At 34.8% G+C, this 27,876-nt stretch overlaps 1 protein-coding gene across 5 annotated transcripts in view; it reads right to left on the reverse strand.

The window, feature by feature from the left end:
• Positions 1-16,326: 16,326 nt before the first annotated feature.
• The window catches only part of TXNL1 (thioredoxin like 1), a 33,585-nt gene continuing 22,035 nt past the window's right edge, over positions 16,327-27,876 (reverse strand). Inside the window, exons 5-9 of one of the 5 annotated variants that reach the window (XM_011288157.4) lie at positions 27,573-27,642; positions 26,019-26,191; positions 22,747-22,851; positions 17,956-17,998; positions 16,327-16,561 (exon numbers count right to left, since the gene is read on the reverse strand). In XM_011288157.4, the coding sequence (XP_011286459.1) occupies positions 17,960-17,998; positions 22,747-22,851; positions 26,019-26,191; positions 27,573-27,642 (387 nt within the window). In that variant the 3' untranslated portion in view covers positions 16,327-16,561; positions 17,956-17,959. Of the gene's footprint in view, positions 16,562-17,955; positions 17,999-18,455; positions 18,897-18,917; positions 21,986-22,746; positions 22,852-26,018; positions 26,192-27,572; positions 27,643-27,876 lie in introns of those variants that run through there. The other 4 variants (XR_006588437.1, XM_011288158.4, XM_011288159.4 and 1 more) reach the window with 4 other exon arrangements.

The following is a 27,876-nucleotide window of genomic DNA, read 5'->3' on the forward strand; positions in this document are numbered from 1 at the left end:
AATCAGTAATAATAAAAAAAAAAAAACTACCCCCAAAAAACAAGTGTAGGTAGGATAAGACAGCTTCACAGATGAAGTCTACCAAATATTTAAAGAAGACTTAATACCTATTGTTCTCAAACTATTCCAAAAAAATAGAAGGAAAACTTCCAAATTCATTCTATGAGGCCAGTATCACCCTGATACCAAAAACAGATAAAGGTGACTTAAAAAAGAGAAATATCAGCTAATATCTCATGAATATAGATGTAAAAATCCGCAACAAAACATTAGCAAATTGGATTCAATAACATATTTTTTAAAACCATACATCATAATTAAGTGGGATTTATTCCCAGGATGCAAGTATGGTTCAATATTTGCAAAACAATCAGTGTGATACATCACATCAGTAAGATAAAAGATTAAAACTATATGATCATTTTAACAGATACAGAAAAAAGCATTCAACAAAGCACAACACCCATTCATGATAAAAATTCTCTGCAAAATAGGTCTAAAGGGAATATACCTCAACATAATAAAGGCTTTATAAGAAAAACCCACAGTCAACATAATACTCAGTGGTAAAAAACTGGCAGTTTTCCCCCTAAGGTCAGGAACAAGACAAGCATGTCCACTCTTATGACTTTTATTCAACATAATGCTGAAAGTCCTAGCCACAGCAATTAGCCAACATAAAGAAATAAAAGGCATCCAAATGGGTGAGGAAGAAATAAAACTCTCACTATTTGCAGATGACATGATACTATATATAGAAAACCCTAGAGACTCCACCAAAAAAAAAACTACTAGAAGTGATAAATGAACTCAGTAAAATCACAGGATACAAAATCAATGTACAGAAATCTGACTGCATTCCTATACACTAATAATGAAGCAGCAGAAAGTGAAATTAAGAAAATAATCCCATTTGCAATTGCACCCAAACCAATAAAATATCTAGGAATAAACTTAACCAAGGAGGTGAAAGATCTATATTCTGAAAACTATAAAACACTAATGAAAGAAATTCAAGACAACACAAAGAAATGGACAAGTACTCCGTGCTCATGAGTTGGAAGAACAAATATTATTAAAATGTCTATACCATCCAAAGCAATCTGCACATATAACGCAATCACTATCAAAACACCAATAGCATTTTGCACAGAATTAGAACAAACAATCCTAAAATTTGTATGGAAGCACAAAAGACCTCAAATAGCCAAAGCCATCTTGAAAACGAAAAGCAAAACTGGAGGTATCACAATTCCAGACTTCAAGTTATATTACAAAGTGGTAGTAATTAAAATAGTATGGTATTGGCATAAAAACAGACATATAGATCAATGGAATAGACCAGAAAGCCTAGAAATAAACCCATAATTATGTGGTCAATTAATCTTTGACAAAGGAGGAATGGATATACAATGGAAAAAAAGACAGTCTCTTCAACAAATGGTATTGGGAAAATTGAACAGTTACATACAAATTAAACTGGACCACTTTCTTTCACCATACACAAAAATAAACCCAAAATGGATGAAATGTGAAACCTGAAATCATAAAAATCCTTGAAGACAGCACAAGTAGTACTTTCTCTGACATTGGTCATAGCAACATTTTTCTAGATCGGTCTCCTGAGTCAAGGGAAATAAAGGCAAAAATAAACTACATCCAAATAAAAAGTTTCTGCACAGCAAAGGAAAAAAACTAAAAGGCAATCTACTAAATGGGAGAAGATATTTGCAAATGACATATCCAATAAAAGGTTTAATATCCAAAGTATATAAAGAACTGCTACAGGGGCTCCTGGGTGGCTCAGTCAGTTAAGCGTCCAACTTCAGCTCAGGTCATGATCTCACAGATCGTGAGTTCGAGCCCCGCATCAGGCTCTGTGCTGACAGCTCAGGACATGAAGCCTGCTTTGGATTCTGTGTCTCCTTCTCTCTCTGCCCCTCCCCCACTTGTAGTCTGTCTCTCAAAAATAAATAGACATTTTAAAAATTAAAAAAAAAAACTGCTACAACGTAACATCCCAAAAATAAATAACCCAATTAAAAAATGGGCAGAAGACATGAACAGACATTTCTCCAAAGAAGACATACAGATAGCCAGCAGACATATAAAAAGATGCCCAACATCACCAATCATTAGGAAAATGCAAATCAAAACTACAAGATATCACCTCACACCTGTCAGAATGGTTACAATAAAAAACACAAGAAACAACAACTGTTGGTAAGGATGTGAAGGAAAGGAACGCTCGTGTACTGTTGGTGGGAATGCAAACTGGTACAGCCACTGTGGAATAAAGTATGGAGGTTCCTCAAAAGTTACAAATAGAAATAACATATGATCCAGTAATCGCACTACTGGGTATTTACCCCAAACATACAAAAACACTAATTCAAAGGGATACATGCATCACTATGTTTACAGCAGCATTATTTATAACAGCTAAACTATGGAAGCAGCCCAAGTGTCCATCAATAGATGAATGGATAAAGATGTGGTGTTATGTATGTATGTATGTGTGTGTGTGTGTGTGTGTGTGTATATATATATATATATACATATATATATATATATATATATATATATATATATATATATATGTATATATACACCAGAGAGGAGGATGGGTGAAGTAAGTGATGGGGATTAAAGAGTATATTTATTATGATAAAAATTTTTAATTAAAAAGACATTAAAAAAATAGTAAGTACTGATATATATGGATGCACCTTGAAAAGATGTTAGGTGAAAGAAGCCAGTCACAAAAACCACACATCATGTGATTTCATTAATATGAAATATCCAGAATAGGGAAATCTATAGAGACAGGAAGTAAATTAGTAGTTATGTAGGAGTGGGGGTAATGGAGAGATAGGAGGTTGATTGCTAAAGAGAATGGGGTGATCTTTAAAAGTTTCTCCGGCGTCCAACTTCAGCCAGGTCACGATCTCGCGGTCCGTGAGTTCGAGCCCCGCGTCGGGCTCTGGGCTGATGGCTCAGAGCCTGGAGCCTGCTTCCGATTCTGTGTCTCCCTCTCTCTCTGCCCCTCCCCCGTTCATGCTCTCTCTCTGTCCCAAAAATAAATAAACGTTGAAAAAAAAAAAAATTAAAAGTTTCTCCTATCCTAATCCATTCTATCACTAAGTAACATGTATCTTTCTTAGTTGAATATTTACATTTTCTTAAAATATTTTAAAACCTTATTTTTCATGAACATACATCTCTATCAACCTAAATGATGGGCCTAGCTTTAGACTCAAATTATTTTTTACAATGGATTAAACAATCTCAGGCACAGTCTATAAATAAAATAGCATCCATCTGAAACTTCCACTTCTTATAATGACACCAGAGGTAATTCAGATTAGTCACCCACAGGTGATGACTAAATATGCCAGACAAAATGTTTAGAATCTTCTTGAAAACATCAAAGAATTTAGCCAAAATCAACAAGACTAATTTTCCCTGAGGGCATTTGTCAATACTGGGTGAAGAAGCTATGTAATTGAGTTGCATTTTTGCACCCTCCTGGGAAAGTAGCTATGAACCTTGAGGGCATATCAGGGGCAAGAACAGTAAGAAACCATCCACAGGCCTGAGCAGGAACCACAAAACACACAGTCCCCTTGGGGAAGAAAGGGAAAGAAGGCATGAAATAGAAGCAAACCTATCCTAGACAAGAGAGTTAATATATTACATTAAAAACAGACAAACTAGGGGTGCCTGGGTGGCTCAGCCGATTAAATGTCCAACTTCGGCTCAGGTCCTGATCTCATGGTTTGTGAGTTCTGGCCCCGCGTCAGGTTCTGTGCTGACAGTTCAGAGCCTGAAGCCCACTTTGGATTCTATGTCTCTCTTTCTCTCTGCTCCCCTGCTTATGCTCTGTCTCTCTCTCCTTCAAAAATAAATAAACATTCAAAAAGTAATTTTTTTTTTAAAAAGAGACAACTAGACTGTAAAACAAAAAAGCATGGTTAGAAATTAAATTCACTTCTTACATATAAAGTTCAATTTACCAGGAAGATAGAGCATGGCTAAATATGTATGTATCTAACAATGTGATAGCAAAACTAAAAATTAAAAACTGACAACACTCCAAGGAGAAACACCCAAAGCTAATAGACATGAACTGTATCCAACAATTAAAGAATACACATTCTTTTCAAGCATATTTTCAAAAACCACATTTACAAAACATTTACCAAAAATTACATTATCAATTATATTATATTAATATAAATTATTATGTTAAATAACTGTACTAAAATGTATTTTAATATGCATAGGGCCACAAGTCAGCTTCAACAGATTTCAACAGATATCATATAGAATATGCTTTCTGACCTCAATGTAATTAAGCTAGAAATCAAAACTAAACACCTATAAAACCTCCCATTTGTTTGGAAATGAACATATATTCTTCCAAACAGCTCATGGGTAAAAGAAAAAATAGAAAATATTTTGGCCTCGACAACAAGAGCTTGTGGAATACAGTTCAACCAGTTCTTAGGAATACATAGCTTTAAAGCATATATTCTAAAAACAAAGCTGAAAATTAGTGAGATAAATCTCCACTACAAGAAGTAGGGAAAAAAGTAAAATAAATGTAAAGAAATCTATAGGAAAAGAAAAAATAAAGATAAACATAAATTACTGAATCAGAAAAAAAACATGCAAAATAGAGATTCAATAAAACCAAAGTTATCTCATTAAAACATTTAATGAAATTGATAAACCTTTATGTGACTAAGAAAAACCAAAATATTGATCAACAGGTGAATGAGTAAATACATTTTGATATAGACAGTAGAATACTATTCAGCATTAAAAAAATACTGTAAGTATACATAACTTACAGTTATGGACGACTCTAACAATAGTTTGAATAAAAGAAGTCAGGCATTCTGCAACCAAGAAACAGACTCTTACCCAGACACTGAATTGGTGGACATCTTGGTCTTAAACTTACTAAGCTCCATAGCTGTAAGAAATACATTTCTGTTGCTGATAAGCCAAACAAACAAACAAACAAAAAGGTCAGAGAGAAAAGGTAATATGTATAATTTTATTGACATGAAATTCTTAAAAATGCAAACTAATCTATAGTGATAGAAAGTTGATTGGTGGATGGCTGAGGGGGAGGGTAACAAGGGTTATAAAGGGCTCTTTTATGGAGTAACTTGTAGCAAACCAATGCTCCCATGAAAACAGGAAAACCAGATAAAACATGACTGCATCCACACGAGAGAGCCTTTGAGGCAACCAAGACTTAAGAGGCTAAGGTCACAGATGGAAGAACTCCTGAAAGGAGTGTCAACAACCTTGTCACACTTTTAATTGCTGCATGAGGCTGCAAGTCCGGATAGGTTACAGGCAAAGGCTTTTGCTGGGAAGCAGAAAAACTAGAACAGCTTTTGGCTATCTCCCAGAACTGGACAGACAGAGATTTGAGGACCCACGATCCCAGTGATAAAGGAGGAACAGAAAACAAATCTTAACCTACAGCTGAATTTTCCCTCAAGACTTTAGCTACATTATGAAGCTACATGGAATTAGAGATAGGAAGTTAGAGAATCTCTGAAAGCAGAGTGCTCATTAGTCTCATAGTGTTAAGGAGGTAAGAATAAAAATTCAAATCTTCCAAGGGGAGGGGTCTCAGTAAATATATTGGGCTGCTTGAACTCAGCTTATTGGATAAACCCATGGGTAAAGTAATCTACCCCACTGTGTCCGCCTAACCAAGGAAATTGTAAACTCATTGTGAAAGATGACAGCATCATCCAAAGGCTTGACTAACTGTTCATTCACACTGTCTAGCATGCAACAGGTATTAAGTAAATATTAATCAAATAGTATCAACTATGTCAAGAGATAGGATCAAATGACTGAAATCAAGGGGAAAAAAGATAAACAACAGAAACAAACTGACAAATTATTCAGATACTGGAGTTAGCAGGACTTTAAAATAAGTACAATTTCGGGGCACCTGAGTGGCTCAGTTGGTTAAGCATCTGACTCTTGATTTCAGCTCAGGACATGATCTCATGGTTTGTGGGTTTGAGCCTCATGTCGGGCTCTGCACTGTCAGCACAGAGTCTGCTTGGGATGCTCTTTCTCCCCGTTTATCTGCCCCTCCCCCGCTCATGCAGTCTCTCAAAAGAAATGGATAAACTTAAAAAAAAATTTTTTTAATAAGCACAACTTCTTTGTTAGAGAAAAAAATGAAAATGTTTTAAATGAGATGGGAAAAAATAGAGAATATCACCAGCGATTTAGCATCTTTTGAGAAAAATCCAATCGAAGTTCTAGGAATGAAAAATGTAATACTGAAATTAACAACTTTGTAAGTTTAACAGGGAATCATGATACCAGCAGAAAGGCTAAAACAACTAGAAGAAGTGTCAGTAGAAAATAAGTAGATTGCAGTGCAGAAAGTAAAAAGATAAATACAGAAGAAACAGCAAGACACAGTGAAAACGACTGACGTGTGGAATGGGAATTCAAGGACAAGAGAGAGAAAATGGACCTAGAAGGAATATTTGAAAAGGTAATGGCAAGTAAAGTTTACAACTGTTAAAAAACATTAAGTACAAGTTACAGTATCATATTATGGGGTTTATAACTTGTAAATACAATATAATGTGACAACACTACCAAAATGATGGATGGAAACTAAAGAGAACAACAGTCCTTCAACTTTCCTATATTTTGTGAAGCACCATGTTAAATCTAAGGGGTATATAAAAGATACATAATGCATTCTCTAGAGTAGCCACTAAAGAAAAAAAATTTAATTGAATTATGAAATTTTTGTTTAACACATAGAGAAAGATTTTAAAAAAAAGAGAAAAGAACTAAACACAGATGGGACAACTAGAAAATAAGTAACAAAATGGTAGACCTAAATAAGTCATATTAATCATCAATCTAAATGTAAATAGAATAATTCCAATTAAAAGGCAGAGATTGTCAGACTGGATTTTTTTTCAATGTTTGTTTATTTATTTTAAGAGAGAGAGAGAAAGAGAAAGAGAGGGCGGGAGAGAGGGAGAGAGAGAATCCCAAGCAGGCTCCATGCTCAGCACAGCTGGACATAGGGTTTGAACCCATGAACCATGAGATCATGACCTGAGCTGAAATCAATGGTCAGTCGCTTAACCAACTAGGCCATCCAGGCACCCCATCAGACTAGATTTTAAAATACCCAACTAAATACATTCTACAAGAAAGATATTTTAAATACAGATACACTGAAAGTTAAAAAGTTATAAAATCTATGCTATTCAAACAATCAGAAGAAAACTGGAGTGACTATCTTAATTTCAGACAAATAAACAAACCTCAAGAAAGGGAATATTACCAGATATATAAAGAAACGGTTATGATTAAAGGGTCAATTCATCAGAAAGACATAATGTATATGTGCTTTAAGTCAAACATACAATCAGAGTTGGAGTTTGTAACACTACTCCCTTAGTAATTAATAGAATAACAAACAATAAAATTAGTAAGGCTGTAGATGAGCAACACTGCCAACCATCTTGATTTCACTAATATTTATAAAAAATACCAAACTCAACAACTGCAGAATATACATTTTTTTTGAAGTGTTCACAGGATATTCATCAAGATAGATTATTACCCTGGGACAGAAAAAAGTCTCAAAAAAATGCCAAAAGATTGAAATCTTAGAGTATGTTCTCTTACAAAAACAGAATTAAATTAAAAATCAACAAAAGTAAGATGATTAGAAAATCCCCAAATATTTGTAAATTAGGCAATATAATTCTAAATTACCCTAAGTAAATCAAAGAATAAATTATAAGAGAATTTTCAAATATTTTGAATTGAATTACAATAAAAAAAATAAAAATTTTGGTATTCACCTGAAGCACAGCTTAGCAGGAAGTTTATAATTTTAAATGCTTATATTAGAAAAGAAAATTTATGATCAAAGTTTTTATATTAATGGTAGAAAAAAGGAGCAAATTAAACACAAATTAAGTAGATATAAGGAAATAAAGAGAAGTGTATAAAGAAATAAAATTTAAAAAATAACAAAGCCAAAATTCATTCTTGGTAAGATTAATAAAATGTATAACCCCAATGCAAGATGGTTTTACAAAAAAGAGAGAAAGAAAAAAAATTACCAATAATGGAAATGCAAAAGGTCTACATAGATCTTTCAGGCATTGGAGGGTAACAAGGGGATATTAAGAAAAACTTTATTTTACTAAATATGACAACTTAAATGAAAAATAAATTCCTTGGAATAAAATTTACCAAAGTGGACACAGAGTGATATAGAAAAGCTCAATAATTCTAGTATCTATCGAATAAATATTTAAAAATATTCCACTAGGGGCGCCTGGGTAGCTCAGTTGACTTTTGATTTCAGTTCAGGTCATGATCCCTGGGTAGTGGACTTGAGCCCTATGCTGAGGTCTGTGCTGAAGGTAGAGCCTACTTCAGATACTCTCTTTCTCTCCCTCTGCCCCTCTCACCCATGCACTCTCTTTTTTCTCTCTAAAATTGAATTTAAAATATATATATATATATATATATATATATATATTCCACAAAAAACTAGTGAGTTCTACTGCACATTTAAACAATAACCAGCATAATCCTGATATTAGAAACTGACAAAGAAATTATAACATAAGAAGAGTAAAAAAAAAATCCTTCACAAGTATAGACACAAAAAAGCCTCAGCAAACTAATTTAGTTAATTTAATCCAGCAACATATGAAAATAATAATACATCAGGACTAAGTGCAGTTAATCCAAGAAAAGCAAGGTCGGTTTAACATTTGAAAATCTATTTATATTATTCACCATATTAAAATAATAAAGAAGGACACATGCATAATCATCTCAGTAATGCAGAAAAAGTACTTGGCAAAATCTATCACCCATTCGTGATATTTTTAAATTCAAGCAAATAAGAAATAGAAAGGAACTTCACCAAGTTAATAATGGACATTGTTCAAAAATCTGCAACTAATACTAATGGTGAACACTAAATGCTATCCCCCTAAGATCAAGAATTTAAGCAAGGATGTTTACTCACTAATTCTATTCAAAATTATACTAAAATCCCTAGGCCATGCAATAAAGCAAAAAAAGGAAAGATATAAAGTCTGGAAAGGAATAATTGAAACTGTCTCTATTTGCATATGATGATTGTTTACATAGAAAATCACAAGAAATCCATTAAAAAACTACTAGAACCCATAAAGAGTTCATGAAAGTGCCAACACTAGTGGGTCAATATACAAAAATTAACAGTTTTACTCTACGGTAGTAACAAACAATTGGAAAATAAAATGTTTAAAATTCCATCTGCAATAATGTCAAAAACATCAAATAGCTGACAGTAAATCTAGTAATGAAAGAAGGGCTTCCATATGGAAAACTATAAAGTTTTGGCTTGAGAAATTAAAGAGGATCTAAATAAATGGAGATATTGTGTGTCTGTGTGTGTGTGTGTGTGTGTGTGTGTGTGTGTGTGCGTATATATACGTGTATATATATATATATATATATATATATATATATATATATATATATACTGTTCATAGATTGGAAGCCTTAATATTGTTAAGGTGTTACATTCAATGAAATCTAAATTGATGAACTGATTCTGAAGTGAAAATGCAAAGAATCCAGAATAACAGCAACAAAAAAATCTTGATTAAGAAGAAAGTTGGATTAGGGCACCTGGGTGGCTCAGTCAGTTATGCACCCAACTCTTGGTTTCAGCTCAGGGTCATGATCTCATGGTTCGTGAGTTTGAGCCCTGCATTGGGCTCTGCACTGCCGGCCACAGAGTCTGCTTGGGATTCTGTCTCCTTCTCTTTCTGCCCTCCCCCACTGTCTGTCTGTCTGTCTCTCTCTCTCTCTCTCTCTCAAAAATAAATAAACATTAAAAAAAAGAGAAGAAGAAAGTTGGATGAATTATATTATCTGATTTCAAGATACACTACAAAGCTCAAGTAATCAAGACAATGTACTGGTCACATAACAGTAGACAAACAGATCTATGGAATAGAATGGAGAGTCCAGAAATAGGCTTATACAGTTCATTATTTTCAACAAGCATGATAGAATTATATGTCCGTAGCAACAGCTAATTCCTGAAATGCCATACATATATTAGAGTCCCAGTAACAGTTGCAGTAGGGTACTCTGAAAAGCAAGTTGTTGGACCAGAATTTTTAGCATTTCCCAAATTCAGTGAATTCCATATTTGATAAGCAACAAAGCAAAAGCTTCCTCTTACATTGTGGATTAAGAATTCTTAAGTTCCAGGAAGAAAAAAAAAAAAAACTGTTTTAAGAAAACCAAAATGTGAACATCCAAATATCCTCCCCTTGCAGTTGCTAGCCTCAGTCAAAACTCAGATGAAGTGACACCAATTCACCTTACCTTTTAACGGACACCAATTTAACTTCTGCACAAGCCTATCCCAGTGGTTTGAACTGGCCTATCCACTTATGCCCAGGCTCCCTGCCATTGTCCTTTTTGAGTTAGATACTCACTCATCTTTATTTTTTTTTTAACATTTTTTAATGTTTATTTATTTTTGAAGGAGAGAGACACAGAGCATGAGGGGGGAGAGGTGGAGGGAGAAGGAGACACAGAATCCGAAGCAAGCTCCAAGCTCTGAGCTGTCAGCACAGAGCCCAACAAGGGGCTCGAACCCACAAACTGTGAGATCATGACCTGAGCCAAAATCACACACTGAACTGACTGAGCTACCCAGGTGCCCCTAAATACTCGTCTTTAAACTGAAAAAGTTACCTGCAGTTAAAGCTGAACTCATGCAGAAGCATTCCTAATACTGTCAGTGTGCTGACTCCTTTGAGAGAATTATGTGGCCAGGGAAATAAATGAAACAGCAACACTATTTTTACTATCCTTGGTCTGTAAGGTCAGTCAGGCATACTACAAGGATCTAGTGAAGAAATTCTCTATTACTCAAAAACTCAGAACAGTGATTTTAACAACGTATGCATTCAATACTACCCTATAAAATTACAAGCCTTAATTACTAAGAAATCTAAATGACCCATCCAGGAGTCTGACAGAGGAATTATCTCTGTGAAATAAGGAACTTTTAAGAGAATGAAAGTAGTCATGAAATAGCATTCTAGAATGACAGCTGGGACAAAATTTACAATTACAAACAAAACAGGAAAAAAGGCACCTGATTATAAGAACTAAAGCCTTTAATGACAACTTCAAAGCAGTGTTTCATATTCTCTTATGGAATGTTGCCATCAATCACTACGCCTTGCTAATTGTCATGTAAAACTGTGTTCAATGGTAGACTATGAAAGCTTCTAAATTTCTTTGCCAGAAGGGTTTCAGAATCGTCCTGTCTGCTGACTCCCCCTTCAACCATAAGATTATTAATATAATCAACAGTTCTAATAATTAAGCGCTACAAAGATTGTTTCCACAACTTAATGGGTTGACAATTGGATAGGTCTACCAATTTCAATATTTCTGCATATAACGATGACTTACTCCCTCTTGAATTCATTTAACACCGTTTTACTGACTCCTCCTGTGATCCCTTCTACATTCCTGATGAATACTTTGCTTTTCAGGCTCCTCTTCCAATTCTTTAAGATTTATTCATATTCCCTAGTATTTGCCACTTTTCTTCTTCCCCTTTACATTCTCTCTAGATACTCCCATTCATATACCTATTTTCATTTTCATCACCTAAATGACTCCTAGTTCCCGATCTCTAGCCCTAGGCTCTAAAACCACATTCCCGCCTGTGAACCTACGAGACATCTCCACCGGAAAGCCGAAAAAGCATTTCAGATATATTGGTACGGCAAAAGCCATATTCATCTTCCCCTCCAAACTTGCTGCTTTTCCTCAGAACCAGTACTTCTGCACCCAGTTGTAAACGTGACCCACCTGTCAGCGTGGGCTCCTCTCTCTACTACCTTCCTCCTCCCATAAACTAAGAACAGTCTGATCTCTTTGACAGGACAATAGGAGCTTCCGGTCATGGTCTCTACTTGGCTCTTCCAGCAAGATGGCACATAAATCGTGTGCATTCTACCAAATATGCATTTTTCCTTTACTACTGTGAGATTCTCTTCCTTACCTTACTCTGAAGATTCCTAGCCTCTCAGACCTCAAGCATCTCTCTTCTTGGATCCTGAGAATTTGTTCACTGTTGTTTACTGGTGACAGAGATCAAAGTGACTGGTCTGGTAATAGGGAAAAATCCTTGCATGACTGCTTCTAAGTTAGTAGAGCAAATGAGACTACAAATAACTACAATGTTGCTTGCTAAGTACCAGGACGAAATAACCACAGGATGGTATGGCAGCAAAGGAGGCATACAATCATTGTGTTACCATAATCAGTTTTGCTTCGACTGAGCCTCCTAGATAAGCAGAAGTTCATCAGGTGGACCAGTTAGGTCAGAGAAAGGCATTAGATATCAAGGTACATTCTCATAACTGCTAGTGCCGTGCAGCAGATGGAAATGAAGGGGTGAGGTAGAAGGCTGAGAGATCACATTATGAAGATCTCAAAAAGGAAAGGTAACTAGCAGCCATATGGAGGACACCTTACAGAAGCCAGCTCAGAGGCCAGGAAACAATTAGGAGGCCTCTGCATTATGCCTCCCAAGAAATGACAGCCTTTACAAAGTAGTGGCAGTGAGACAGGACAGTTGGGTACAGAAGGAACACTCACCCTCGCTGGAGATACAAAGTAACACGCATCTCATCTTCATAACCCGCCTAAGAAGTAATGTTCCCACTTTTACACAGGAGGACCTGAAACTCCTAGTATGTTACATGTTCAAGGTGACACAGCTCACAAGTAGGGGAGGCAGAGATTCAAACTCCAAGGATCCTGTTCCAAAGTAGCATAACGGGCCAGTAGCTCAAATGCATGTCCAAGCATAAATCAACAAATCACATTTTCACAACTAGTTCTTTATTCAACCTACCAGATTTAATTCCTAAATAAACTTCCTCTTCCCACAGAGAAGCATAGCAAGTGTAGAGGAAGGAAATACACTCTAGCAAGCCTAGGGTTACGTATCATAAGATTTTAGTATTATGTATGGTATCTATAATTTTAGTAGTATATCCAAATTCTAAAGTTATTTTATGGATACAATTTAGTTACACATTCTCCCAACTAGTAATTTTGCATGGGTCACAAGGTTTAAAGGTAACTTATTCACCTGTAAAATCTCCACTCGGCCCACTTACAGTGCTGAGCATGTAGAAAACAAAGTATTGATCTAAAAATAAAACAAAGCGAAAATGTTTAAAATGACACCAATACTCTTCCTTAAGCAATATAGGCTTAAATGGAGAATAAAAGATTCAGTATTTTAAAATTCATTTGCCTAACAAACATGCTATATGTATGTTATAGAACATACATGTAGGAAAACTTTGAGAACTGCAGAACACCTCTAGTAACGGTGTTAAAAGCCAAGTGAAAGCAATGTTCCTTCAAGGTTTCCCTTTACTGTTCAGTGAGTGGATTTCTTTTCTGTTACTTTTCATTCAAAAAAAAATTAAGGTTAGAAAAGACCAATTCCATATATATAATACACACAAAACCCAATATACCAATTTGAAGCCTATAAATGTTAATACAAGCAACAGGGAAGCCCTAAAGTTCTTTCATTTTCTTAACGCTTACAAAGGAGATGGTTCAAACTGCCTAACTTACTCCAGTGCTTTCTTATTTCAGAATTAAAGATTTATTTTAGACATTAAGAGGAACATGAGAAGATCTGCTGAACCATTTTAGGTAAAAAAGCCTCCTACCCTCCATCTCAGGTGTATTAACAGCAGCCATAGGGGCGCCTGGGTGGCTCAGTCGGTTGAGCGGCCGACTTCAGCTCAGGTCATGATCTCATAGTTCGTGAGTTCAAGCCCCGTGTCAGGCTTTGTGCTGACAGCTCGGAGCCTGGATCTGCTTCAGATTCTGTGTCTCCCTCTCTCTCTAGTGCCCCCTCCCGTTTGCGTGCTCTTTCAAAAATGAATAAATGTTAAAAAAAAATTCTTTTTAAATAGCAGCCATAAATAAAGTGCTGAGGCCAAATGTGCAATACTAGCACCCCTGTGAACACTGCCAAAACTATAGTATAGATCCTCGAGTCTTGAGACAAAGGTGGGAGACAGGTTTCAATTCACCTGTCAACTCCTACAGATTAAGAAGCTACCTCCAGTACAATGAGACTGGGGGATGCTTTGGCCAAAATAGATCATAAAAGTCTGCCATGGGCACAAGAGTAGGTTACCCTTGATCTCAGCCTTATGCTGCAAGACTCTGTACTCAAAATATTTTTGTTTCTATTATGGATTATTTCATTATTGTTTCAAATCAGATGATGCATCCTGATGTGCAATATAATATGCAAAATCAAGGGAAAAGTTTTTTGGGGTGTTTTTGTTTTTTCTGCTATGTCTGACAAAACAAATAATAGACCCAATATTAAGGGCGCCTGAGTGGCTCATTTGGTTAAGTCTCTGACTTCGGCTCAGGTCATGATCTCATAGTTCGTGGTTCAAGCCCTGCATCGGACTCTGCTGACAGCGCAGTCTCTCCTTGGGATTCTCTCTCTCTCTGCCCCTCCCCCACTCAGGCATTCTCTCTGAAAACAGGTAAATCTTTAAAAAAAAAAAAATAATAAACCTAATATTAGTTTTCTAGAAAACACTATCTCAGGGATGGTTTTGGTTAAAATAACTAGCGTTACATTTTTCAAATGCTCCTTTTATTCATCTGCAAAATTCAGTGTATATATATGTAATACATATGTATATACGTGTGTGTATACACACACACACACACACACACATACTGTTTTAGGAGAAAATAGCATTTCAGCTTGGTGATTTAAGTAATGTCAACTACGTATGTTTATTTGTAAAACTTCCCATAGTGTAATGTTATAGTCACCTACAAACATTCATTTTTCACGATTTACAATTTGAATAATCATGGAATGTTTGTATAATGCAACCAGTTGTTATAGAAGAATCACACAAACAACGTAAATCTGATCCCAATCCTTTACAAATATGAAATTACTTTCACTGGTTTTCAAACTGTCAAGTATAAACAGGATGATGAGGTCAGCAATACTTAAGATGAGGCACTTTAACAATTACCCAAAAAAGTATACAAAATGTCAAACAAAACTTGTTCTTAATCCTATCTCTAATTTCAGACGTGATTAATCTGAGATGCTCTATATTAAGGAATGTTATAAACTTTTATTTCTTGCACTTTCCCTACTCAGCTCAAGGCAATGTAATAACTATGAATACATAAGATAGATAGACATTACCACAGACCAGTTAATGTGCTTACATACAAGGGAACTAAACACTATCTAATGACACTGGGGTTTTAGAAAGTGACTGTTTTAACACAAAACTTCTGCATAATTTTTTCATAAACATGTATACATTGGTCTCCCAAAGGCAAAATGCTATCTCAACCATATTTCTAGACAAAAATGCCCTCAAAGGTATTAACTGAATCAAAATTAATAGTCTATGTACTCTTTTCAAACATTTGAATTTTTAATATTCAGAAGTTAAAATTAAAATTTCATTTTAAAAACAGAGAAATTAAAATATTAAATGTACCATACTTTCTAGATTAGTTTTAATACATAAAAAAAGTAGTAACATGTTTTGTTTTGCTAGCCTTTTGTGAAACACCTTTCGAACGTATTATTTGGCCAATTCACTTACAACCTTCAATCCCATTCTCTGTATATTAACACACTATCTTTTTTGTAGTTAATAAATACTTGATTAAAAATATTAATTCCTGTTGCTGCATGAACTCACAGTACTGTATTTTCCCCCATGGTCAGATTTCAACATACCTCTATTAGTAAAGAAAATGGCTGACTCAAATTTTTAAAGGTCATCCAGAAGGGATTAAAATCTGTGGTCCCATTAACAGTTTTAGGTGAGAACAGTTAAATCTCTTTAAACTTATTTCTAGTAGGTTATAACTTGAGCAATTTCTATGGCTCAGATACCCAAATGTTTAATAAACATGAGTTAGTACTCATTTTACCATACTTACTGTTCTAAGTCCATTTATCAAAATCACTTGCTGTGTGTGTACATGAGCACACATGTACTCCTTAATTCCCTAATAAAACAGTCTTGCTCCCCTATAGAAAGAAACTAGCTTTGAATCAATATACTAGCAGACACGTAAGTCCCTTCTAAAATCAGAAGTGTGCCAATTTTCAAATAAATGAAAAGAGAAAATACTTATTTAAAATGACAAAAATTAAGCTTGGCAAAAGTAGTGACTTTTATTTACAACTCCATGTATCAAGATTACAATAAAAACACTAGTGATGCCATCCGAACAAAAGCAATGATTTATTGGTAATGGCAATGAAGGGAATATTGACAGTCTCTGGCGAGAATCAAGCAATTATCCAGGAGCTGTAGATCTGATTGCAATATGCTCTTCCAGTGTCTTTTGTACCTTAGTGGCTTTCTCCTTTTTTGCCAACTACCTAGAAAAACAAAAATAACTTTACATGTACATCTTATTCATTTAGAAGTATGTGTTATTTTCAAAATATTACTAACAGGTAATCATCTTTAAAACCTGGTATTAATTTTTGTCCCTCCATTTTATTTTGGCATGCAGTGTATTTTCATTGTTTGAAGCACACTGTGACCGTCCCTTTCCTCCCAGCCTCAAGGAATTAAAAATAAAACACATGCAGGCTATTTTGGTTTCCCACACTGTTTAAAGGAAAAGTAATGCAATTTTTCAAAACAAGGTTGACAGTTTAGAGAAGTTAATAAAAGGACGATGCTTTATGAGTGAACTATATTTGGCAACCTATTTTTAGGCAATTAGAAATCAAATGTCGATCACAAAATACTCTAGAATTAAAAGAGTATGCTAAACTTATGTCTAAATGCCCAAGATGACAGGTTTCTAGATTTTCTCTCAATATGTAGATTTGCAATGAAAACAGATTAAAAATGGCTAGTTTTGCCTAGTTTCTATTTTAAAAAAAAAAACCCTGGCTGCCACAAATGTACTATAAAAAACATAAAGAATAAATCTTGTTTCTGTCAATTATTAGGAAAATTCTCTGCTGGAGGGCCTACTTGCTACAAATGTGGAAGCATAAAAATGTAAGAATAAACTAGGTTTCTACCAACAGTGCTAGCAAACAAAACCTCTGTGGGAAAGTTCTACAACTAAGTTCTAAGCAAATAATTTACTTAAAACCTGAAATTTATCATTAGATAATGTATTCTCATAGCAGAAACGCCACTGAAGAAATGCAATTGCAAGCTATTGAGTATATATTTGTATACAAGATTTCTATGTACATTTATAAGTGTAATTTTCATATTTTAAATTGATCCTGTTCCAAACGGTAGTCTGAATCAAGCAAAATTCATAAAGGTCTTCTGTACATGCCTGGTCTAAAATGGAACATGGCTGGGTCAATGTCATTCATGAGAGAAGATTATAAAAACCCACTTCATTCTCAATCATATGATGTTAAACATGCTCTTTTCCTGACCTTGAGGAAAACCACTTTTATTACTTCAAAAAGATCTCCTCTCTGATCTACAAAAACCATGTGTTAGCCTAAAAAGCCATAAAAATGCTAAAGAGATAGTCTCGTAAAAGTATGTGGATAAGAGTAAAAAAAATTCAGGGCCAAGGGGAGCCTTCTTAAGAAAGAAGGGGAGCTGGCACTATCTGTATCACAAATGAATTTAAGCATATAAACACTGAAAGCATTATTGATCATCATTATCACTGGGGAACACACAAAACACAGAGCTATTAGATTAAGCAAAAGAAAACAAAAACAACTAATATTAAAAATTAAAATTTTAGCAGATGTGATACAGTGGAAGACACAAATCTGCATACTGTTTCACAGGTTGATAACTCTCAACTTGCCAATGTGTATTCTCTGTAAAAAAGAAGAAATTCAGCATTCCAATATGGATTTTCTCACCCCAAAACATAAAGAAGCTCTTTTATTCATTTTTAAGTGTTTATATTACACCTCAAACAATAGTCTAGGTACATCAAAATTAGGTGTCGAAAATATTTATTCAGTAAAGAGTCCATTGATCTTCTATGTGAATAGTTTAACCCAGCCTAATATTCAGTCCGTCTTTCAACGCCTTGAGCTCACTTGGGTTGGCAAAGCAGAGAACGTGCCCATAATTACCCAGCAAAAAGCCTTTGGGGCTACAGTTCCATTGGGTAAAGGCAAGCAACCTATTATACTAATCAATATATTATGCTAGTACTAGTATAAAAGAAACATATGAAACTATTCTTATTTGATTTTCAAAATGATTCTACAGTTCCCCAAAAATAAAATTTAAACCTTAGATTGGATTAAAAAAACCAACTACTAGTTAAGTCTGAAAGCATTACTAACAACATTTTATTGCAATATTATTTCTCAAAATGTAGTACAAAAATGAAATATGAGACAGGAGAAAGTAAAAAAAGTAAAAGTCAGGGGAGCAACATGGTATAATAACGAAATTAAAGCACCTAGTTGCAAGCCCAAAATAAAAACCAAAACAGAAGGCCAACAGAGCATGGCTAGAATAAGACTTGAAGAAAGAGATGGTTGAGGAAATCTAGGTAACAAGAAGGCTGATCCAGATGATGGAAGCTGTAGAAATCTTGCACCAACAATGGCGAGAACATGGGAAGGGTGAGAGCAGACAGGTGCTATATGGATGAGCAGAGAAGCAAGGAGGGGAGTAGGGTGAGATAAGGTCAATCTTTATATTACTTCATTTTTAAAAATCTTCTGTTTTTAGTTCATTTGAGTTGCATTAAAAAAGCTGAAAAATAAACAGACAGAAATGTTACAAAAATAGCTGATACGGTGAATGGCCAGTTTAGAAGTCTATTTTTATTACAGTGATAGAAAACCTTCTCTGCTTTTCACATGCACCTCATTCCCTAAGAAGCAGAAGCCCCTTCAATTTTGCTCATTTTGTCCGCTTATATGTTATTACTTTTGTATTAAAATAAAGCAATCCATGTATAGAGCATAGTTTAGTAAAGAAAATATCTACTTCCAATTAAGATGGCAAGCTTTTCATGCTGCAACACAAAAAATCCATTTACAACAACAAATAGCCTAAGTGTATATTATAATGTGTGTACAATGCCTATAATAGCCAAAAACAGACAAGTGGGAGATGTGTGCTAGTCTACAATATCCTACAAGTATAACCTTTAAAGTTGTAATAACATGCAAGGTGGTCTAAGATTTCTATCCAACATCCAAGATTCATCAGTATTACCTTAGCTTCTGTCATCTTAGGGACATAAGGAGAAGATCAATGACACTCTGAAAACTAAAATTATCTAGAAACAACTCACACAACATAAAAATGTAAACTGAAAATGCAAAACAATTCTATTTTATCATTCTTGAAACCATTTTATGTAGCTCTTTTCACTACACAAAGTATCAAAACGTTCCTCTCTGTGCTGATAAAAATACATGCCAAATATATTTTGAAATTTTAAATTCTAATTACTATATATAATCCCTTTGAAATTCAGACTGCCTAAACAAAGTCCTGCACCTTTCCATTTTCATGCCCAAATTCTTATTTTCCATTCTCCCTGGAGTGCCCACTGCTATCTTTTCCTCTATCCATATCTACTCCCAGTTTAGTTCAAGACCCTCTTCCTCCACAAAACATTCTCATTCCTTTCCTAGACATTTCTTGGGAAAGAGGAAGTATCACTGGGCTAGGAAAGTATGAGAATATTCTGTACAGGAAGAGACTTGAACTTAAGCTTTGATTAATTTTCATTAACTTTTCAAATGTTTGTGCATTCTCCTTTAAGAATATAAACTCGCTATGACAGGGACTATGATCACACGTGGAGTAGTACTACATGGACCACAAGTACTATACCATGTATCTACCATTTCCTTTTCTAGAAACAAAAGTCACTTGCAATTTTTAGCAAGCGACTCATCAAGACAAAATCTAAAATGGCCAAATTTTATTGCAATTTTCCTACATTGATGTTGTCCTAGCATCATGCCAAAAGCACTGAAATATTAGCTTACTTTTGAGGAACAATTCAATGAATGACACAAGTCTCATTCAGAAACTATTAAAAGGAAATGTAATGTAATATTAACATACACAAATAAGAAAATCGTTCAACCAATTCAAATTTATCAAACATTAAAAGCAAGGGACAAACACCAAGAAAGGAGTCCATGACAGTATTAAATTATTCTCGAAGCAGTTCTCAGTGCAATCTAGGCTGATGGTCCCCGAGACCCTTTCAGGGAGTGTTCAAAGTCAAAACTATTTTCAAAATAATGCTGAATTGTTATTTGCCTTCTTAACTCTCATTGTGTTACAAGTGTACAATGGAGTTTTCCAGAGGCTACATGATCTGTCATGGCAAACCTGACTAAATGGAGAAATAAGAGAATGAGAGGGGTCTATGAAGCCAGATGATAAAATTTGTAAAGCAGAAAACAATGCTCTTCTTGCTAAATTGGTTTTCATTTTGGAAAATATGTAACTTAAAAATATTATATGTGTTAACACATAATGAGTTTATTATTTATAAATAAATAATTTTTAAATTTCTCAGTTTCAGTTTCTTAAAGGGTAAATATTAGATAGATATAGCCTACATTAACAAAAGCTCTTTCTGGTCCTCAATAATACTTAATAGTGTAAAAGGGTCCTGCCACCAAAAAGTTTGAGAACTACCGCTCTACAGTAACGTTAAATAAGGCTATAAGGTATTTAGCTAAATGAACACATAGCCAAATTACGTAACAAACACAAATACTCTCAAGCAAGAAAAATCTAACACCTTTGCTATCCTAAAGACAGTCCAAAACATGTAGTCTGGTAAGTCAAAAGAGAGAGAGAGAGAGGAACCAGGCTAGAAAGCATAGGAGAGGGAGGATATTAGGAAAGGGAGGATGTTAAAACCAAACAAGTGGAGACAGATTCTTAGATGGACAACTATTAATGCACATTAGAAAACTTGACTGAAGGGCAGGCTGGTAAGAAGATGGTCAAGATGGAGCAGTGGTTACTTACAGAAAAAAACAGAAATCAAATAGCATGAGCTGAGGTGAAAAGCAGGGAACCTGAACTGAATTAATGGTATGAGGAAATAATATGGCTTAGAGTAGATCTTACGAAGGAATTAAGCTAAAAACAAACTATGCAAGGCAGTTAAAGCCAAATCCAATGGCATTTAATCCAAACAGGCAAAGTAACAAAGCAGGCAGCCAAAATGTCTTTGGTGCTCACACATTTTCCCAGTACAGCATATCTCATATCATAAAAATGTAGATGTTTAATCTCTGCTTCTTCTGACCTGCCATTACACATATGTCAAACATCTGACATGACAGGTCTAAGTACATAATTGTCCTACAGCTCCCAAAAGTTAATTATGTTAGGAGACAGGAAGATATAGTAGTCGAAAATGACCAGTTAAAAGATCTATGGTCAAGGTTATCAATTTTGTAAAAACAGCATACAATTTTATAAGCTTATCCACAATTAACGCAGTTTCATGAATTTTTCTGTAACTGAATTAAAATTAGATCTGTAGATCCCATCAAAAAGAATAAGAGTTTTCAGGGTGCCCCATGGCTTCAAGTCCCCAAACAGGAGTCGAAACCGTTCAGCAGAATACCTCTTCCTCCAGGCACTGGCAGCCCTGGGGAAACCTCCTGTCATATAATGACCTCCTTACACTCACTTCCCGTTCTAGACGGCTGCCAAGGATCCATCGGAAACACAGTGATACCTCCATGTCCTGTGCTGCTGCACTTAATCTGTGTACCGCTACTGGGTTCTGTTCTGATCAAGCTCTCGGTGGCACTGCCCTGATCTGTGGTTGTAAGATCTTAGGAGTCACCCTAAGGAAGCAAGTAGCAGCAGTTCCACGAATGTACAAAATGTTCTCATTCCTAAGAGTCCCATACATGTTACAAATTCTTTGCAAACCTTAGGACTGCGTTCACAAAATAAAACAAAAACATACACACATACATACATACATACAATCTGCCTGTTCACTGAGAATTTATTTGCTTATGCAACGTGGTCTTCAGCACACAGGTTTAAAAGCATCCCAGTGTCGTAAAACTTTTTGATTAAAATTATTCACGTGACTTTAAATGTTTTCATCAGAAACTATATAATCAAAATCTTAATATCAGCAAAATTCTTAAAAATTCACTTATAATAATGATTTTAACTTACTCCTATTTTGACATTATTCCTAACTACTTTCTATAACCAAACATTTATTTAGTTTGGTTTAGGTTTAAATTAATTTCCTTTTATTTACCTTTTACTTCATTACAGTTAGGGATCTTAATATGAAGTATGGCTGATACACAATGTTACATTAGATTCAACAGTTCTGTACATTATGCTATGTTCAGGAAATATTTTCACCCTCTTATTTGGATACCATTTACTAATACATACTGTATCAGTAGGACTTAATTTTATTAGAAATATCCTTTAGTTACATATCAAAAATGTGATTAGAAGAACCTACTGTTCTAGTTTAACCCCAAATATCATGACATGGTATGATTTTGATCTTAATGAAATTATTTCTTTAAAATTACATTTTTACTTTCCCTAAATACCAATTAAATAAACTTACTCGTTTGAAGTCATTCATATTTGTTGCCTGGACTGGTGTACCAATAAAAGTAAAATATGAAATTCTTGTTGTTTCCTCTTCACCTTGATTGGACTGAACAAATATCTACCCCAACCAAAAAAAAAAAAAAAGATTTTTTATATTAATGATTGTAATCCTTTTTTCATATACATGCTTTAAATTTAACTGGTTTTGTTAGATTATTAATAAAAATACCTTCGACTCTTGGAAGTACTAATCCAAGCTACACTTAAACTACTACTCCTATGGGACTATGAATTCCACTGTTTGCCCTGCTAGCCTCACCTTCTCCAGGATGTCACAGCAAGACACCTACATATAGAAGTTCCTGATAAGTTAGTGTCATGGTGTGGAGGAGTCACACTTAAACTCTTTAGAGAGAATGTTGAAAGAGTATGAAATTCATTACAGAGGACAGACTGCTGTTGAAATTTTATGAAAATTAGTTTCTGACTGAGGAAAGTCTCTGCAGCTATTTTCTGATACTCATCCATTCATTCTATTTCCTAAAATATTAAAAGAAAAAATATTGGAAATCTGCTCCTAAAATTACACTATATTATAGCCTGCATATTTTATTAAGCTTGACTCTTTACATTTTTTAATTAATTTATTTGAGAGAGAGAGAGAGAGCAAGGGAGGGGCAGAGAGAGAGGGAAATCCCAAGCAGGCTCCGTGCTGTCAGCACAGAGCCCGACACGGGGCTCAAACTCACGAATCGTGAGATCATGACATCGGCCAAAATCCAGAGTTGGCTGCTTAACCAACTGAGCCACCAGGCACCCCGACTCTTCATACTTTCTATTTAAAAACTCCCTTCAGCATGATACTAGACAGCAGCTTTACTCACAGATCCTTTTTCAACTTTTTCAATACATTGGATTTTCTTTGTGTGTGTGTGTGTGTGTTTGAATGGCTAAGCTGGAGTTTATTTTGTCTTTTTTTTCTAAATATAACTTATTGTCAAGTTATCTAACATACAGTGTACACAGTGTGCTCTTCGCTTCAGGAATAGATTCCCATGATTCACTGCTTACATACAACACCAGTGCTCATCCCAATAAGTGCCCTCCCTCAATGCCCATCACTGCCACTCATTTTCCCCTCTCTCCTCACCACCCCCATCAACCCCTCAGTCTGTTCTCCATATTTAAGAGTTTTTTATGGTTTGCCTCCCTCTCTGTTTGAAATTATTTTCTCCCCTTCCTTTCCCCATGGTCTTCTGTTAAGTTTCTCAAATTCCACATGAGTGAAAACATGATAACTTTCTCTGACGTATTTCACTTAGCATAATACCCTCCAGTTCCATCCACATTGTTGCAAATGAAGAGTTCATTCTTTCTCATTGCCAAGTAGTATTTTTTTTAAAAAACACATTACTCTAGATGCTGTCTACTTAAGAATATTGCCTCTCTAGGTGCACCTAGGTGGCTCAGTCAATTTAGCATCCGACTCTTGATTTCGGCTCATCATGACCTCACGGTTCATGGAGACTGAGCCCTGTGTCGGTCTCTGTGCTAACAGCACAGAGCCTGCTTAGGATTCTCTCCCCACCCCCCTTTCTGCCCTTCCCCTGCTCACACACAGGTGTGGGTTCTCTCTCTAAAATAAATAAATAAAACATTAAAAAAAGGAAAAGAATTTTGCCTCTCTTGATTTAGACAACATATTTCTTTCATTCTCTGATGGAATTAATCAGTTTTTGGTATTTATAGGCAAGCAGAGATTCATCTCAAACCAAGCTTATCAATTAAAAATTCCAAGACTATAGGGGCGCCTGGGTGGCTCAGTTGGTTGAGCATCTGACTTTGACTCAGGTCATGAGCTCAACTTAATGAGTTTGAGCCCCACATCCGGCTCTGTGCTGTCTGTGCAGAGCCTGCTTCGAGTCCTCTGTTGCCCTCTCTCTGCCCTTCCCCCACTTGTGTTCTCTCTCAAAAACAAATAAATGTTTAAAAAAAAAAATTCCAAGACTATAATAGGTAAACTATTAAACCAGCTCCCCATTTACTTGTAATGCTCTTTGAATCTTATAAGGCACAACAGTTCATATTCACTGCTTTCAAAATTCATCTTACTTTAGCCTTTCCAATCAAAACTGTCATTTTGATTTCAATTTCATCACCAAAAAACTGATAAGCATGTCTGACTGAGATAGAACACAGTACATAAAGACTTGAGCCTGTCACAAGATAACTATGTATAGCAATTCTCAATGACAGAGATTAGGTCGGGATGTTTGGGTTGAAAGGGCTTTTCCAATAAACAAATGCCTCCCTTCTATCACTAAATAAAGCAACAGGTATTGTATTAATGGTACAAATGTAGGTCAGGAAAATATCTGATAACCAATATTCTAGTTTAATATAATCATTTTCTTTGATTTCATTTGGATAAAATATTCCAAATATTGAAATCTCAATGATAATCCTTCCTTCATCTTACTACTAAGAACATATTGTGAAACTCCAGTGAAAACCTCCTAAAATGAACACATTATAGCATTCTTCTAATTTACAAAAACCAGAATCATTTCATTAAATCAAGAAAATTACATTAATTTGGCCCGACTTGCTTTCAGTGACTCTGTGCTGGTTCCCACTGTTTTTATAGGTATTCAATCCACTATTCTCCTTTAACCCTCCTACTCCCTGCTCTGAAAGACTGGGCTGGGAGGGAGAAGGAGGTGGTTGGGAGAACATATGCTGGGTTTCGTTACAATAATTCACAAAAGCAATTAATAACTGCTAAGAAGCAGCTGACTTAATGTAAATTAAGGTAATGTAAAAGTATCTTTTTAAAAAATCATCTGTATTGAGATCATGACCACTACACTATTAAAAACCGTATGTTCTAGAAAACTAAATTGGATTTTACAACTGAATCATCACTCATTACCAGGTATGAAAGATTATGTACAAATATCTTCAGTTTAAGTCTAAATGGTCTATAACAAACTTTTAACAAGAACTGCCAAATATACAAAGTAACTGACATATTCACAAAAAAAAAAAAAAAAAAATCAACCTGTCCTTCCTTTTCAGAACACACACATAAATTAAAAGAAGAAAATTTAATTAGCTCATTATATTACTCATTTCAAATTTTTTCACTCATTTCAAATCAAGAGGACAAAAAACTACCTTAAAGGATCATTTAGAATCACCCAGGATAGTGAAGATAGCATGAACTGTCACCCAAACACCCATTTAAATATTTATATATTTAAATATAATTAAAATACTACTTACAGTTACACTGTTAACATTCTGAAATTTAACGTAACGAAGTGGGACAATACCATCTTCTTTAATATCATCCTCTGTTAGTTCCAGAGCTTGAGTTGGTTCACTTCTTTCTGCTTCTTCAAAATCCATAGATCGGGGTAGATTGATAAAAATTTTTACATATTTAGGACCCTGACCTATAAAATGGTAGAATAAAATTAAATGTAAAACCAAACTTGCAATACTTTCTTCGTTTCACCATTACGTTCAGTCTACACAACCAGATACACATTCAAATATAAGCACATACCTACATGCATCTTCAGGAATTTTAAGAAATTCTGAGTATTTTCACAGACATTCTTTTTTTTTTTTTTTAATAGACACTTACTAGTGTATTCTTGGCCTGCTAGCCTTATACTAAGAACTGAGAATATTAGATTAAAACACACATGCACATATGCATACACATATACATTCACAGACTTCTTGACCTCACCTATAAAAGACACTCTGTAATAATGCAACACTACTAATGAGGAGACGCAGGGAAGGCGGTAAGAGTCTGACAATGCACGCAGGTTAACAAAAAGTTTCATAAAAGGAATTAACATTTGAGCTGGGTCTTGCAGTTGCCAACAATTGGTACATTTGTTATTTAGGAGAAGAGCATTACCAGTGACAACATTTAGCTAAAAGGAAATTAATTCTACAAATTGCCAAATTTCATCTTAGGGATTAAGATGTGCTAAGTGGTTAGATCACATTTAAATAGGATGTCTTAGTCCCTTTAACCTCAGGGTATAATCCAAAACTCATTACTTCATGGCTAGTTAAGGAATCTTAACATATTCATATTGCTTACTCATCTCTATAGCAACTGCTTTCACAAATACTATTTCCAGAAGATATAATTTTATTAATGAAAAATACTAATACATAATCATTTAAAATAACAAATCAGAAGGGAATGCTATCTGATAAACAGGGTGCCTGTTTCTCCCAATTAAAAAGAAAACAGAAAAAAAGTCCTAGTCCCCAAGACTCCCCTCCCAAAAAAATCAATTAAGAACAGGAAAAAGAGGGAGTATAAATAAGGAAAATTCTTCATTTAATAAAAAGAGAAATGCCAGGTCTGTACAATCATGTTTACAGTATCATAATATATAAAGAAGATGAAACTACTAATAGGTCACAAACAGGAAGATACAGAACCTTAGTTTTATCATCTGTAATAGGAGGAATGTGAAATAAATTTCTCCCAGTTGTGATCCCGAAAAATGGCTACTTCGAAACTGGAGTTTCAGAACAAGAATTGGAAGAGTTCCTTTGTTTTCAGATTAAGAGGGGAACTTAAATTCTAAAATAAAAAATTTTAGAAATAAGGTAAAATTTGTCGTTTCATCAGTTCCTAATAATCTTACCTTATTTGCACATTCATTTGTCCCCTTGCTTTGTTCCAGAAACAATTTCACTCTTTCTCAACACAAGGAATATCTACCTCTATTATTTCATTAGTTTTAAAAATGCGCTGACAGATCCACAGAGCAGAAAGTTAAAGGGCTACCCACTACTCACCATTATCTGGCCCTTGAAATTTCATTGAATAAAGCTTAACAGGTTGATTAAATGCCACAGTAATGAGAAGCTGTGAAGAAAATAACAAGTTTTATTTTAAAAGGGCTCTTGAACACCTTGAATATACACAACAGCTAAGAAGAGTTAAAATGATTAATTCAAAGGCAGAAAATATTTAACTCATTTCACAAAACCAATGTAACATTAAAAAATCAGTAAATTGAAAGTAATTTAATTAGACTGACATTTGAGAAATACAATCATCTATTATTCACATAAGGGAATGATGACAAAATTTAAAGGA

Source organism: Felis catus, chromosome D3, assembly GCF_018350175.1.
Source record: "Felis catus isolate Fca126 chromosome D3, F.catus_Fca126_mat1.0, whole genome shotgun sequence".
NCBI lineage: Eukaryota > Metazoa > Chordata > Mammalia > Carnivora > Felidae > Felis > Felis catus.